Consider the following 16,313-nt stretch of genomic DNA (forward strand, 5'->3'; position numbering starts at 1 on the left):
ACGTCTCCCCACTCCAGTAACCGTCGTGTCTTAGGCTGCAAAATGAAAGCCAGCCCTGAAAAATTCCAGCTCTGCTTGATCTGTGTGTTCAAGCAAGCTTTTTTTTTTTTCCCCAAAGAGGCAACACGAACCAGAGCTTTTTCAAAGGGGTTCAGTAAACGTTTCCCGGCCCCCAAAGCAAGAAAAGCCCAGGTTTCATCCAGCAGAAGCAGGCACTTCTAAAATAAACGTTCCCTTCAGTACTTGGAAATGAATTCGTGATGGGAGGGGGGGCGGCGGGCAAGCAGCTTGCTTTAAGGAGATCCTGAAGACTTGTTGCAGAATTAAATCTGTGTGAAGGCGCAGCTCTAAATAACTTCATTAACATTTCAAACAAAGTAGGTGTAGGTGGTGCTGCTTGTGGCTGGAGACTTCTGGAAAGCAAACGGGGAGGGGAGAAGGATAGCCATGTACTTGTTGCCTTTTAAAATTGTGTCCTCCATAGTGTAGTACCACAATTTTAGGTAAAACAAACAAACAAAAAAAACAAACAAAAAAAAAACCCCAAACACACGTACGGGTAAGATGAGTAGTCAGTACAGGACAAGATCTTGTAAGTTCTGTAGGAACCCAACCTGACCAAGATCAAAAAATCTTAGGCCTTCAAGAGAAGGTCGAAGCAGGGAAAATGCCTAAGCTCCAAACGCAGACTGCTTCGGGAAGTTTTTTCCTGAGCACAGTGAGCTGGGACAACAGATTGGTTTGCTTGTTTAAGTGAAAGGGAGGGGAGGAAAGTTCTAGTTCATGCTATGAAACCACACAAAGATTGAGAAAAGTGTTTTAATGTTTGGTCCTTGACCACCGCAGCGTGCCTTTTCTCAAAGGACACACACTGTCTTGTGACAGCACGGACCTGAAGAGGAACCACGGCCCAGGCACAGCCCGCATGCTAAGGGTCCAGCAACCACACCCAGCAGTCTGTCCTTCCCTCATAAAGTGCTTGACAAGAGACGCTGGGGCTCAGCTGGGAGCGGTCTCACAAGGAGCAGGAGCTGGGAGCCCCCGAAGAAGGCTGGGCTCCGGACGAGGCCCCAGTGGCAGGAGCACCACTGCCCTTGGGCCAGAGGTCACCCCAACACCCACAGGTTGCGGGGTGCTTTGCTCTGCACATCCTACACACAAAACAGCTGGGTGACCATGTCGTTCTCGTGTAGTGGGGATGGATTCAGAATCTGGAACTTTCTCTGAGGTAACACGGCAGCCTTTTCTCCCTCTTGGCTGTGCTCTGATGAGGGCCACAGGGATCCCTGGTGTGGAGGAGCATCACTGGTCCATCTCACTGCCAAGACCCTGCAAAGAATGATATGCTTATTGTTGACTGATATGCTTATGGATAAATGTACCCCCAGCACGTGCTGCACGCAGGTGAGTCTGGAGAATTTGGGGCGGGTGAGAGGCCTTTCAGGCAACCCTTCACAACTGAACATACTCAGGTTAGTCCTTGAGCAGGGGGTCTCAAAGCATGGTGCCAACCCCTCTTGCTATGCGAGGCAAGTTTAAGTAGTGTGGGGTTTTGTCATAATATTCATTATCATAACCTGAGACGTCACTAATTAAGGCTAGATTTTTTTTTTAAGGATTTTATTTATTAGAGAGAGTGCGTGTGAGAGAGAGCATGCACAAACGGGGGGAGAGGTGGAGAGGGAGAAGCAGGACCTCCCCCCACAGCTGAGAGCCCAATGTGGGGCTCCATCCCAGCACTCTGGGATCATGACCTGAGCCACCCGAGTGCCCCAAAGCTAGATTTTAAAAGAGTGAGGGTCTAGAAGTGGAGCAGAGAAGGAGCACTGTGTGGCCACCTGGGTTGACTGCATGCCCAGTAGCACCGCTGTGCTAGGGCCTCGCCCAGTACTCCCGAGTGCTCACCACTGGCATGAGAAAGAGGTGCAGGAGGCAAGGTGCTAGGACCTTTAGGAGGTGACCTACCTGCTCATAATCCTCCACATACTTGTATTTCTTCTCCCGGTAGTAGTTTCTCTTCTTCATGCAGTAGAGGACAATGATGTCACAGAGCACTGTCGCCTGAGTGTGGCAGAGGGTGAGAGAATGAGCCGGGCAGGATGCTTTAGCCGGTTATTCTGTGCATGTCCCTTCCCAGCAAAGCCCGGAATTTTCCAAGGAAAGGCGAGGCCCCAAGGGCTGTGGTCTTGGAGAAGGGAAGGTGAGGTGGGGCTGGGGGCAAGGGCAACAAACCTAGATGATCTGTTCTAGAAACGAGTTTAGGGTCAAGGGGAAGCGCCAAGATGCCAGTGGAGGGTCTCGCCTTGCTGTGCTAACTGCTGCTGCGGAGGCCCCCAGCTCCGGGGGTGAAGAAGCAGTCTAAGTCACTCACCACCCCTAGGAGCGCCAAACCGGAGCCAATGTTGATCATGGTGGGGATGATGTCAAATTTCCCAGCCTGCAAGACAGGAGAAAAAGAAACAGTCATGATAGAGGGCATGAGCAGATAAAAGGTGGGGAGAGGGCCCCCTGTCTGGCCAACCCAGAAGCCTGGGTCTCAGCCAGCGCCCCAAGAGGAGGGGGCGGCCAGGCTACCTTTCCAAACACTATGATGTCGAAGCGGATGCCATAGGCCTTGATGAGCGTGCGGTGCTCGGCACCAGTCGGGTCACTGTAGTACTTGGCGAACCTAGGGAAGGAGGACAGGTGAGAAGCAGATGGGCACGGGGCAGGGACAGACAGGTGGCTGGATTCACCCTCTGGGTCCTGGATGGGGAATATCAGAGCAGAACTTCCCAAGGCACTCTTAACGGATGACGCCTGAGCATCTTGAGGCCTCTCCCAGGCATTGTAGGTCACGTGTGAGGGCTGGGCTGTAGGCAGGGGTGTGCCAGGGCCCATGGGGCACCAGAAGAACTCTTCAGCATCACTGTCACCTCCTACGAGCTGCAACCTCTGACTCTGAGTAGCCCCCATATCACAGCTGAGCCACCTGCCTGTTGCAAGGAGATCTGGCCACTGACAGAATGTGGTCTGTGAGCCCCAAACCCCAGGACTGCCCTGTGGGTGGGGGGCATGGGACTGGCCACGAAACTTCACAGGCCTCACAAAATCTGCACTGGACATCTTTTTAAAGAACCACTGACCCACTGATGGATAAATGAATAAATAAAATATGGCATATCCACACAACAGAATAATTATTTGGCCATAAAGAGAAAGTAATGATACATACTGTAACACGGATGAACCTCAAAACAACAAAACACAATACTGAGTGAAAGAAGCCAGTCACAGAAGGCGACACTGTGATTCCATTTATATGCAAGTCCAGAGAGACAGGAAGTAGACAGTGGTGGCAGGAACAGTTAGGAGGGAGGACAGAGGTGATGGCTGAAGGATACAGGGTTTCTCAGTGAGGTGATGAAAATGTTCTAAAATTGTGGTGATAGTCTTAAAACTTCATGACTAAACACAATTCAGTCCCACACTTTAAGGGGATGAACTACCGTGGTATGTGAACTATTCTCAATAAAGCCATTAAAAAAAGCAAAACCTGACAAGGGGGAATGGAATGGTGGTGGGGGGCAGGGGGCACTGTTGAGCCATGAGGCCATTTGCTGCCTGTGTTATACAGGACATTGGTTCAGAGAAGCCTGAACTCGTGGTCCATGATCGCTCTGGCTCACGGCATCCACGTCCTGGTTGGGATTCAGGTGGGGCCTGATGCTAGTGGAGGTCGGGGGGGCATCTGGTGATCCTTCTGGTGAGGTCTCCCATCAGCTTCTCTGCCTGAGGTTCTGACCCAAGCTTGAGGTTTTCCACAGTGGTTTCTAGAACTGTGTAACAGTAGAGATAGAGCAACACAAATCTAATTTTTCTCTTCGGGAAAAAATTCAAATAGCTCCCCTAGTATCAGTGAGCCAAAATGATAGCCGACTGCAGTTCCAGGCGGTTCTAGGATCACAGGTGTCTTTGATTGTTACATGTTACCACTAGAGGGAGACAAGCGCAACACAAAAGCCCCTCAGACCTCCTTGGGTGGCCCCTGGCAGGGCTGCTTGCTTTAAGAGTGGCAAAATGCATGGAAGAGGCCGCAGAGCACCCACAAAAATGTACATGGCTAAGGTTTTTGCTGCTTCAAGGAAGTGGCAGACCTGACCCTGGCCCCTTGGTCCTGCCATCAAATGACCAGCTCTCCTGGGTTGAACACTGTCATCCAGGATTTGAAATTATGAACATGAAATGCAAGTAGGGAAACAGTGTCTTTGCAGGTAGAAGGAGTTAAGCTGAGCCCATACTGGATAAGCGTGGACTCTGATTCCATATGACTGGTGTCCTATGAGGAGGGGACCCACAGAGATGTGCCCAGAGAGAAGAAGGCCATGTGACAAGGGTGGCGGAGATGTGAGTGATGGGTCTATGAGCCAAGGAACACCAAGCATCACAGGGAGACACCAGAATCTGAAGAGGCAAAAAAAAAAAAAAAAAAAGGTGCTGGCTTTGCTGACACCTTGATTTTGGGCCTCTGACCTCCAGATCTGTGAGAGAGTAACTTCCTATTGTTTCAAGCCACCTACTTTGTGGAAGTCTGTTAAGGCAGCCCCAGGACACATATATGGTACTTTCAGCAGGGAAATACCAGTGAAGGCCTTTCCTGAGGCTTAGACCTGTATCTTCCATCAGACCTGGTCTTTGAGAAACTAATTCCTGGGTCTTTGGACCAGAGGATAACAAGCTCACCCATTCCTCAAAATCAGCGAGCAGAGGTCCTAGTTGAGGCTGGCCCCAGGAAGCTCCAGCAGCCAGCCTCTCTCAGCTGTTGTGCGAATTGTCTCAACATGATTTCTGAAGTAAGGGGCACAGGAGGCTTTCGGGGGCCAGGAAAGCACAGGTATGAGGCTCTGCTGGAACACTCTCCCTGGCACCCAGCCTTCCCACCTGCCCTTGGGCGGGCCGAGCGAGTGCTGGTCTTTGAAGGGCAGGGACGGCCCACTGGGGAGTGATCCAGCTGCCGTCACTCCCGTCCCCACACAGGAGAACTGGGGCCCAAGCTCACGCCTACCTGAAATTGTAGCCAGGGGACACATTGTGGTCCACATCCCGGGTGTCCAGGCGACGGAAGGAGTACCTGGGCAAGCAGAGGGAGGAGGTTCTGTCCAGGTTGCAGTTCCACTTGATCTGGATACCCATGATGCCTCCCTGCGGGGTGTGAGCAGAGAGAGCGAGCAAGCTTTCCTTGGGGCCCGTTCTAGAATGACGTGTGTTGAAGACTGCGTCAGAGAAGCCAGGTGCCCATGCCTACCTCGATGGCCATGTCCTGGAAACTGTGCCCTGCGCTCTCCACTATTTTGCCAAGACGGAATATGGGGCAGAAGGGATCTGTTACAGCGTCATAAATACATGATTTGAGGTAGGTAGTGGTGATGTTGGGAAGAATATTCCTCCTAAAGTCAGGAAGAAGCAGAAATGAAGTGAGGAAAACCTCAAAGAAAAGCCAGAAGTCACTCTAAAACATTGGGGGAACTCACGCGGCCGGCCACCACTTACTTGCTGAAATTAAATTTCGGGTACCAGATGTTGTTCTTAACCAAAAGGGTGAAGTTTTCCGCAGCCTTTAAAAAAGCTGGTCTGGAAAAAAAAAAAATCATAGTGTATTGTTAATAAAACACACATATACATATACTCACTTCCTTGGATAATATTTTTAAAAAGCACATGCACGTGTGCCTTACAATGTCATCTTCTCAAGAAGAAAAGTGAAACATCTTGAGCATTTTCTACTCTCTTCTGCATAAACACTAGGTCAGCAGGGGAGACTAAACCAAGTCTTTCCATTTCTTCCTCTTGTGCCTCTTGCCGAAGGCAGTGGGAGTTTAAGAGCCGGAGGAATAGCTAAGGAGGGGTGGTGCCCAGTGGCCTCCCAGGGAAATTATTCAGCCTGCAGCTGGGGGGGTTTCAGAGCTCACCTTCCTCAGGTGTTCTCGGCAATGCTCCACAGATCAGGTTTTTCAAGTCAAAGCAATGATAAATTCACCCACAGAGTGGATCCTGACCTCATCTCCAAAGTACTTAAAAATCACGTGTCTGTTGGCGCACGGCCTTGACTCTGAAGGGCCACGTCAGCTCCGGGCTGACAGTACAAGGTGCATCTGTCTCCAAGGGGACCCCACTTCTCTGGTTGGCTTCTACAGGAGAATCCGGTGCTGTACGCAGACCCCTCTGTGTGTGTGTTGGGGGGGCAGCCCTGGTCCAGGTGGAATCTTGGAGTTATAAACAGGACCAACAGTCTTCTCAACCCTGAGACAGAAGCAAGGCCACACAGCAAAGAGAGCCCAACTTGTCAGTGCTGATGCCAAGAAAGGCCCTGACCAAGGCACTTTTCCCAGGGCTTCAAATCCCCTCATTCCTGTATCCAGAGGGATGCTAACTACTGCTAGTTTTTCCTACCACTGTCATTCCCTATACTATAACTTTCCCCCACATCTGTCTACCTCATGTGCCAAACTTTCTTTTTAAAGATTTTTATTTTTAAGTAATCTCCACACCCAATGTGGGGGCTCAAACTCATAACCCCAAGATCAAGAGCCGCGCGCTCTACCCACTGAGCCAGGCAGGTGCCCCTCATATGCAATACTTCTAAGGCTGATTCACTGTTTTTTTTAAAAAGAAAAAAAAGGTGAAATTCACATAATGTAAGATTAACCATCTTAAAGTGTTTAATTCGTTGGCATTAAATGCATTCAGGATGTGCAACCATCTCCACCATCTGGGTCTAGAACATTTCCATCACCCCCAAAGGAAACTCTGTACCCATTTAACAGCGGCTATCTATTATCCCTTCCCCCCAGCCTTTGGGAACCACTCATCGACTTTCTCTAGATTCGTCTACTCTGGATCTTTCTGATAAATGGAATCATACAGTATGTGGCCTTTTGTGTCTGGCTTCTTTCACTTAGCACCCCGTTTTCCAGGTTCATCCATATTGTAGCATGTAACACTTTATTTTGTAATAAAGATTTATTTATATAAATAAATATATATATATTTATAGACCTATAAATATATCTATATATATATATATCCATCCCCCATAATGTCTTTGGACTCTGGAGTGCATTTCTTTAAAAAAAATTTTTTTTTTAAAGATTTTATTTATTTGACAAACAGAGATCACAAGTAGGCAGAGAGGCAGGCAGAGAGAGAGGAGGAAGCAGGCTCTCCCTTCGGAGCAGAGAGCCCGATGCTGGGCTCGATCCCAGGACCCTGGGACCATGACCTGAGCAGAAGGCAGAGGCTTAACCCACTGAGCCACCGAGGCGCCCTCTGGGGTGCATTTCACACAGAGCATTTTACTTGGATCCAGACACATTTTGAGCGCTCAAAAGCCACCCATGGCCAGTGGCACTGATGTTAGCGACCACAGCTCCCTAAAGCAAAAAGATCCTTCCTAAAAGGAGGATCTAAAAGATCCTCCTTAAAAGGAAAGATCCTTTCCACCTAAAAAATCCTAGACTCCTTTTCTTTTTGTGTTTCCTTCCCTAGTCTGAGCTACTGCCCTCAGCAGTCTTGCCATCAGAGGCTCTCATCCATTTTTTCTCTTGCAGTACAGCCAGGAGGGGGTTCATGGGGCTCCCTGCACCCCTGGCCTCATCCAGGCCTCAGTCTGAACTCTGGGTAAGGAACGCTGAAGTTGCAAGTGGTTCTGGGAGCACAACCTCTAACCCCCTACCCCAGTCAAAGCAGAGCCAATTACTACTGGGCAGAATGTTTTATTTTAGGGCACCCCTGAACCTGCTCTACTTAATATAACACATTTCAATGGACATTAATTATTTTCTGGCCTAGCCTCTGCTTCCTTCTTTTCTGGTAACAGAACCCCCTATTTCCTTTGGAAGCCCCATCTCACTACTCTCAGGGGGTATTCGTTGGGTGGGACTGACTCCGCCTTAGCTCCGGGTAGGGGCAGGTGACTTGGCCTGAGATGATAAGCAAAATCCACATTCCAGCCACAGTGACAGGCTGCAGGATGTGTTTGAAGACATGATGATGGACAGATCTAGAACCTCAATGGACAGCTGGGCTGGGAGACTTGGGGGAATGTCAGTCCAAAGGCACCTCTGGGGACTACACCATGAGTCTTGCGAAGGAAGCCAATACGAGGGGAAGCAGAGTCAAAATCTGGAGACTCTGAAGCTGTCCTTTGAGCCTCAGGTCCAGTCGTGCTGGGATCTTCCTAGTTCGTTAAACCATAAACCGGCCCTGCTATGTGTGTGTCATGGGTGAGGCACTGAGAACTGTTTCCTGGAGTTACTAAAAAAAGACAGAGTCCAGACATAGGAATCAATCATCTGCACTCCTACGACAAGTGACAAACACTGTGGCCCACCTTGCCTCTAGCGGTTGTCTGTGGTCCCCACCCTGGGGAAGCCTGACTCCACACAGACACCAAGAGCACAACACACAAGGCTTAACTCCCCCTGACGTCTTTCCTTGGGTAGGACTCACTCGGGCACGTGTGTGTCATTCTCCACTGGGCACCAGGCTGCCACCTCGCATGTCTTCACAGTCTCATTGAACGGCACACATCTTCCTGTTGCGATTCCTGCAGGGGTAAGGGGGACCCAGGTCCGTGGGGCCTCCTATTTCCTACTTCGCAAGGTATAGAGTGGGAACACCACCCCAGCGTCCTGTGCAATCAATCCTGAGCTATTCCAACTCTGGGGTTTATACAGTTTCCAGAAATGCGAGGAAAATTGTTGCCTGAGTCTAGAAGCAGGGCAAGGGCAGTGCCAAGCCACAGCACAGGGCAAGATCTGGGATGATGGCTTCTGGGGCACAGGTGACAGGTGAAGGTCGAGAAGATCCTGGGTCCCTAATCTGAACACCAGGCTTCCTTAGGGTCAGGTGGAGGAATTGGGGATGTGGGAGATTTCTCTGTCCTGAGAGAAGCCCCACAGGGGAGGCCATCTGGTCAGGGGCTGCCCATCCCAGGCTAAGGTCACAGCTACGTGCTCATACCGCTGCTGTGGGTGCCCGAAGAGCCAGCAACACAGTTGGCATCTGAATTACAAATAGTGGTCTTATCCGGAAGCTGGAAAAAGAAGAAAGCATGACAACAAATTCCATGTGGTCAGTCAGGTGTGAGGACAGGGGCCTGAGGCTCAAGGCTCCTCCCTGAGAAGCTGCCTACCTCAGGACAGGAGCCCTGGCTCTGGTTCTTGGTGATGATCATGTTGGTCATGACGAAGAGGGAGTTTTCCTCCTGTAGAGGGGAGACAGCATCACTCCGTTACCTTCAGAGGAATCAAGCCGAGCCGCGAAGAATGCCAGTCATTCATTTCATAGGACAGCACCTTTCACTTCTCCCACATGCCATGTCGAGAACAATTTAAAAAATGATTTTTGATCTCTTGTTCTCTGAGAGCTTATAACCCAACTGAAGACAGGATTCAAATAAATACTTGTACCCCAGTCCCCCTGATCTCCAGAGGATGCCTGAACACGACCCTACATATGCTCCCTCCTTCCTGAGATGCACATACCCGGTATAAAGTTAAATTATATACTAGACACAGTAAGAGGTTAACAACAATAACTGATGCTAAAATAGAACAATTAGAGTAATCTGCTGTAATAATTACATGAAATGTAGCCCCTCTCTCTCAAAAGACCTATTGTGCTGTACTCACCCTTCTTCGTGTGATGAGAAAATGGCTGTGTGGTGAGGGGAAGGGAGGCGAGGATGCAGTGTGGGCCACTACTGACCTGAGGACAGGCCAGGGGAGGAGCAAGTGTTTCCAGACTGCAGTTATCTACGGGTAACTGAACCTGTGGGGGCGGGGCCTACTGCTCACATGTTTATGGCAGCATTATTCATAGTGATCCAAAGGTGGAACCAACCCAAATGTCTGGTGACAGATGAATGGGTAAAGAGACTGTCTTTATCTATACCTGTGCGTGTACCTATAATGGAACATGACCCAGCCATAAAAAGGGATGGAGCCCTGACACACATTTCAACGTGGATGAACGTCGAAGCTACGACGCTAAGTCAAAGAAGCCAGACACAGTAAGGTGGACACATTGCATGATTCGATTGTTATGAGGTTTCCATAGAGACACAAAGTAGACGAGTGGTGGCCCTGGAGGTGGCCTTAAGGCGGAGGGTGGGATGAGTGATTGCTTAATGGGTGTGGGGCTTCCTCGAAAATGTTCTGGAACGGGAAGGAAGTGATAGTTGCATAATATCGTGAATGTACTAAGTGCCGTGGGATTTTCCAATCTGAAATAGTTAATATTATGACATATGAATTTCACCGCCATGGAAAAGGAGATGTCGATCACCTGAGGTGGTTCCTTAATAAAGATTGGTTTGTTGAGGGAAAAGAGCCAACAGGTACGCAAAACAGCCTCCGCCAAGCAGGTCACCTCCGAGGGACAAAAATACAAGACCACCAAAGTCCCAAATTTGGCTGGTTTTCTTTCCTAACTGAAATTAAGTTAATAAAACATTCTAGAGAAGACCCTGTCAGGGTCAGTAACTGGCACTTCTCTCTTCGAGAAGGTTCTGTTTTCTCCTACCAGGAAGGTGCCAAATGGTTGATTTAAAGTTTCTGGAGCGCAAGTTCACTGGGGAATGAGACTAAAGAGTTGATCGCTAAGGACCTTCCAACACCAGGAGTACAAGACAAAGACGCCCCAAAACTCTAGGTGGACCTCCCCCTCACTGAGCCATGACATTCTAAAATGAAATGCCAGAAGCTTTCTCTCAGCATCTCAGACTCCGGGAATAGTGGAGATAGCCCCGTGAGCCATCTGGGGGATCAGGGTAACTCAAGGATCAAAGTGTCTGTAGACATCTCCTCAGGTCTGATGAGGGGGAAGCTCTGGAAATGGCTGGCATCTTCCAAAGAGAGGCCTAGAACAAGCCATGCTGGGAGACAAGGAAATGACCCCAAGAGGAAGCTTGAGGATGTGGCACAATGCCTGAGTCTCTCTCCTGGCAGCCCCGTCAGGGTCCTTGGTGTTCCCGCAGACACATGCTCTTCACCTGGTGCTACAGAAGGCTGTTCCTGTGACTCCCGAGATAGATGTGAACGATTCAGCAGGCTTTACTGTTTTTCCTATTTCTTCTCTATTTTAAGCTTAGGGAAACTTCAGTCTGGAGATGAGCCAAGTAGAAGTGGGGCAAACAGATGTTCCATCTCCGGAAAAGCAGGAGGCCATTGTGAAAGCTCATGAAGGGAGCTCTGGGGCGCTCACGGAGCCCTGGGCCAGAGCTGAGCTGGGAGGCGGGGCTGCTGCCCGTTCCTTCCCCCCTGAGGGGCAGAAGCAGTGGGCCCACACTCTTCCTTGGTCCCAGTGAACAGACTGAGGGTGATGGCCCCAGAGCTCGGCAGGACGAGGCTGTGGCTTCATAGGAAGCAGTGATCTCTCTGTTGACACAGGTGCGTGCCAATAGGACCACCCACCTCCAGCAAACTACAAATCCCCTCTTCCATTTGACCTTCATTGCTCATTCACTCAGTCTTCCCTCTGGGCAGCCCGCAAAACCCTTCTCTTGAGAAAGCAGGGGCAAGACACAGTTGAAGAAAGAGTTTCTGAAGTCCTTGTTTTCCCCAGCCAAGCTCTGAATCAAGAGAGATCTGGCCACCCCAGTCACCCTAGCACGGGAGCCATCTGGAGGGAAAATGGCAGGGTCTGGCTGTGGACCACAGTCATTACTATGGCTAAAGAGAGTCAATATTTGACTTGAAGCTTTGTGGGTTAACAGATTGGATATTAGGATGCTATATCAAACGCTTTCTTCCCTTCTCCTTTGTTTCTGATGAACTCCTATGCGGGTATGTCTGTTCCCTTCTGGTTTGGCTTTGGTCTCCCAATTTAATTACTGACCAACTTTCTACACAGTCTGATTTATCTTGTGGGCTAACAACAATAAAGCACATACGAAATGTAAAAAGGCAATATTTCCACCTGAATTTTTCCCAAGATTTAAAATATTTGCTTTTCCATCTTTGGGGCTTGAGACAGACTAAGATGTCTGCGTCTAAGCCAGCCATGATTTAAAGCAAAAGAAACAAGGCTGGTTGAATATTGTTTATTAGACCTTAAGGCAGAATGAGATTCTTCTGCACTGCTTTCTCGGAGTAGGACAATTAGTCTGGGCCCTGGTGATATTAGAACTCTGCCAATCATTAATCAAGAGTGCAAAGTCTGTAAAGGGAACGGAGCTAATCAGAAGCTTTGGTGTTATTAGACAGAAGCCACGGTGGGAGTCATACCTGAGCTGGAATCACATAATCTGCCACATCCCAGACCCGGAATCCAAGTGTAGAAGTGTTGGTTACAGTCACGCCTTTGGCTTTGGTAGTAACTGAGCTGACCACAGAATCTGTTTCCTGGTAGCCTTTTTCCCACACAAACACCCACCTACAAAATAGAACAGGCCCCTTAAATTGCCATTAGAATTCTGTGAATTTGAACTGATGCTAGGGAGCCTCTGATAGCCAAAGGCTGATAGTGTAACATTCACTAATCAAATGACTTTGCAAAACTGCTTAAACTTGGGAGACTCCATTTCTACTTCTGCAAAATGGGTGTAAAACCCAAACCATAGGGTGGTTTGTTGGAGATAAATGAGATGACACAGGTAAAGCACTTGGCACAGTGACCAGCACAAAGAAAGTACTCATGCAGTCTTTATTAGACATCTGAGCACTTTCAACACACTATGACCTGCAGAATTACCCAGAGATGATAAAAATTATGATAATAGTTACCATTTGAGTGTTTTCAGGTGCCAAGTACTGATCCAAGCTCTATATATGCATTAACTAAATTCTGACTACTTTATAAGGTAGATATCATTATTATTCTCTAGTTTTACAGAGTAGGAAACAGACACAGAGAGGTTAAGTCACTCGCCCAAGGTCACACAGCTAGTGAATGACAAAGTCAGCATATGAACTCATGTCTTTTGCCTCTGAAGCCTCTTTTCTTGCCTTGTATGTTATACTCCCTCTAGAAAAGAGAATCTCACTGCTCAAGTGATTTTATACTTGTTTTTTACTTTTTCTCCAAGAATTCAGGTCACATGTATGCTTCTCTTCTCTGGGAAGAATTGGAGGCATTACAACCAGTCTGAATAATTAAAAAATCTAAAGGCATTAGCGCATAGTGGTTAGGACACTGGAACACAAACGGAAGCCAGCGATCATGGTTCATTTCTCAACTGCACCATTAATCAGGCATAACTTTGGCCAAGTTGTTTAATTTCTCTATGCCTCAGTGTTCCCCATCAACAAGATGGAAATGATAATAGGATTTCACAGGGTAGTTGTGAGGTTAAATGAGTTTTGCATATCAGATGTTTAGAACAATGTTTGTGTTGCCATTATAGACTGAAATTGGCCATGATGGGAGTATTTACACCATGGAAATTGGCCAATGCTATAAATCAGAACTCCTTCCTGCCAGAGCTGTTATTAAACACCTATCAGCGACTATTATTGTTGCTATTATTTCTAGAAAAAAGAAACAAGCATCCTTCTCCTCTCCCTATAAGCCCTAGCTGCTGAGATTTCAAAAAATCACTGGTTTTGGTTACTTATAAGTTAGTCTGGTCTGAGCAGTCTCTATATTGTCCATCCTAGAGACAGTAAAGCCTTTTCTTCAGGGGTTCCAGGAATTTAGCTGCAATATAAGATTTCACTTAAGTCTATTCAGGCACACAGAAACTTAGGGCAGGAAGGTTTCTATTATTTTACCATAGTGTGCAGTGAGTTGCTACAGCAGAGACACATGGTTTTATGGGAATCACTATGTTATTACCTATTTACTCACATGACAGATAACAGAATTAGATAATGGAGAAATGCATGTTTAGTCTAGGAAGAATTGGATTAGGAAGCTTTGAGATGAGTTAAAAAAAGAAAAAAGAAAGAAAGAAAGAAAGAAGCCCTCAGAGTTCAGATCCTGAGTCAGTTTTGATCACAGGAAGATGGATAAATGCAAAGCATTTACTGCTTTATAGATCCTCATGATCAAAGTAGCAAACACTCCAGGACCCCTAGAAAGCTGTGCTGCCCAGCAGAAATAGAACACAAGCCACATACATAGTGTACTTTCTAGTCGCCATGTTAAAAAGAAAAATAGATAAAATTAATTTTAATGATAGATTTTATGTTATCCAATATATCCAAAACATTTTAACATGTTGTCGATGTAAGATGTATTAATGCGATATTTTAATTTTTTGGTTGTTTTACACTATGTTTTTGAAATCCGGTGTGTATGTTATGGTGATAGAGCATCTTGTTTTGGAGTAGGTACATTTCAAGACCTCAAAAGATGCAGGTGACTAGGGGCTACTGTATCATACAGTGCAGCCACAGACACTTCCTGTAGGCTAGAACTTTAAAGATACCCTAAGATAGGGTTAAACTAATCCTCCCCCTAGTATCAAAAGCCAAGAAGAAATAGCTGGGAGCCCTTCATTCTAAATACTTCCAATCCGACCTAGCAATGCGAGTTTAGTTAACCAGTTAGTTGCAGGTCTCAAAATTTAAGGGGGCATCACAATCACTGGGGGGCAAGAAGTTGGTGGTGGTGGTACTTAACGAGACTCACTAAATCCAAACCTGGGAGTAGGCCAGGTGGTTCTGGTGTACAGCCCATACGTGTGGGAAGCCACTTCACTGAATCCTCTCAGAACTCAACCGCTGTTGGGCTGATGGTGTTAGAAGCCATACCTGCCTGATGATGTGAATTCCGTGGACAGTGTTAACATTCCAAGCCCTGCCCCAGGGTGGAGGACCTGTTACTCTATACAATTCCTCAGGTGAGTCTTTTGTGATCAGGAAGGTTTAGGAAACACTAGGACATTGGTTCTCAAACTGCTCCCCATCAGAATCGCTTGGGGAGTCAGTCATACTCCATAGCCAATTAAATGAGAAGGTCTGGGGATGGGAGTCAGCAATCAGTACTTTTAAAAGACTCCCCAAGGTTCTAATGCACAGCTGGGGACCACAGCATTAAGCCTTTTAAGAAAAGGAATGCCAGAGCAGGTAACATCTGTCAGCTCAGCAGCTCTAGATACCATTAACACCCCAGGTGGATCTTGAAAGTGGGCCCAGTTAATTTCTACCTCCTCCCGAGTTTCATTAAATTGTAACGGGTGGGGGCACCTGGGTGGCTCAGTGGGTTAAGCCGCTGCCTTCGGCTCAGGTCATGATCTCAGGGTCCTGGAATCGAGCCCCCCATCGGGCTCTCTGCTCAGCAGGGAGCCTGCTTCCCTCTCTCTCTCTCTGCCTGTCTCTCTGCCTACTTGTGATCTGTCTCTGTCAAATAAATAAATAAAATCTTTAAAAAAATTGTAACGGGTGCGCTCAATTAAAATTAAGCATTTGGTGAGGGGACAGAAGGTGGCAGGATATATGGAAGTATAAGAGGGCAGCATGGGGGACGATGAAGGTAAGGAAGGTACCTAAACAAAAAACCCTAACAACTCCACAAAACGAAGTGAACTAACTTTATGTGCTTTTTAGAGTGTGACCTCTTCATCATCTTGGGTTACCACGCGATACTTAAAGGAAAGGGCCGGAAGCCACTGGCCCAAAAGGAACCAAATGCAAAGTCCAAGCCTTGGTTTCTGTATGCAGATCATCAGAATGGGAAGTGAAGAGCAAAGACTGAAACGGGCAAAGCCAAAGGACAGCGTGGAGCAACTCAGGGAACAAGAAGCAGGAAGGGTGAGGATGGTCTAGGCAGGCTTTGCTCTGAAAATGCACAGTGTGAAAGCAGTCTGCTGCCCGGGAGCCCGGCCCACCGCCCGGCCCTCCCGGGACCAAGATCCGGGGAGGCGTAGTCATCCGCCTCTGGTGGCCGCCCCTCGGACAGCGCCTGGAGGCCGCCTGCGGGGCTCGCCTGGTGACCTAGGCCAAGAGCAGCATGTGCACGGCCGGGACCCAGAAGGGGAGTTCCTGGCCGTCGCGACTAGTCCGGACCCCCGAACCCCTCGGGGACAGCGCCCGCGGCCGCGCTCACCCGATGACGTAGGCCAGAATGAGCAGCTGCACGGCCCGGTTCATGAGCCCCACTTTACGGCTGCGGATGAGCACGATGCGCGGCGTGTCGTACTCGAACAGGAAAGAGGCCAGCCCCACGCACCAGCCCGCCATGGCCCGCTGCCGCCGTGCCGTCCGGCCCCGCGCTCTGCGCCCGGTGTCCCGGCCCACCGCCTGCTACGCGCGCCCGGGAGCCCCGCCCAGGCGGCCCGCGGCCCGCTACGCCGCTACTCGTGTGGGAGGGCTCGGAAGGAGGCGGCGCTG

At 48.6% G+C, this 16,313-nt stretch overlaps 1 protein-coding gene across 2 annotated transcripts; it reads right to left on the bottom strand.

Moving 5' to 3' along the window:
* Positions 1-812: 812 nt before the first annotated feature.
* Positions 813-16,204, bottom strand: LOC111156491 (purinergic receptor P2X 4). Of its 2 annotated transcripts, XM_022517427.1 has the most exons (14): positions 16,030-16,204; positions 15,050-15,057; positions 12,540-12,585; positions 12,267-12,414; positions 9,173-9,244; positions 9,001-9,073; positions 8,488-8,584; positions 5,530-5,610; positions 5,285-5,426; positions 5,045-5,181; positions 2,575-2,668; positions 2,372-2,437; positions 1,966-2,061; positions 813-1,329 (listed from the first exon to the last, which is right to left on the bottom strand). In XM_022517427.1, exons 1-14 carry the CDS (start codon positions 16,161-16,163, stop codon positions 1,303-1,305), a joined length of 1,221 nt encoding a protein of 406 aa, XP_022373135.1. In that variant the 5' UTR covers positions 16,164-16,204; the 3' UTR covers positions 813-1,302. The 2 variants fall into 2 exon arrangements, with proteins under 2 accessions (XP_022373135.1, XP_022373134.1); XM_022517426.1 differs by lacking the exons at positions 12,540-12,585; positions 15,050-15,057 and having other exon boundaries at positions 16,030-16,203.
* Positions 16,205-16,313: the final 109 nt, after the last annotated feature.

The sequence above is a fragment of the Enhydra lutris genome, unplaced genomic scaffold (genome assembly GCF_002288905.1).
Source record: "Enhydra lutris kenyoni isolate GAN:26980312 unplaced genomic scaffold, ASM228890v2 scaffoldscaffold46, whole genome shotgun sequence".
In the NCBI taxonomy this organism is placed as follows: Eukaryota; Metazoa; Chordata; class Mammalia; order Carnivora; family Mustelidae; genus Enhydra; species Enhydra lutris.

Bases quoted from the DNA above. Each gene is read 5' to 3' on its own strand.
- LOC111156491 (XM_022517427.1), bottom strand. From the start codon at position 16,163: ATGGCGGGCTGGTGCGTGGGGCTGGCCTCTTTCCTGTTCGAGTACGAC. The intron at 5,427-5,529 runs GTAAGTGGTGGC...TCCTGACTTTAG, and splicing joins CCGAAATTTAATTTCAGCAA to GAGGAATATTCTTCCCAACA. The intron at 5,182-5,284 runs GTAGGCATGGGC...CACACCCCGCAG, and splicing joins TCCAGGACATGGCCATCGAG to GGAGGCATCATGGGTATCCA.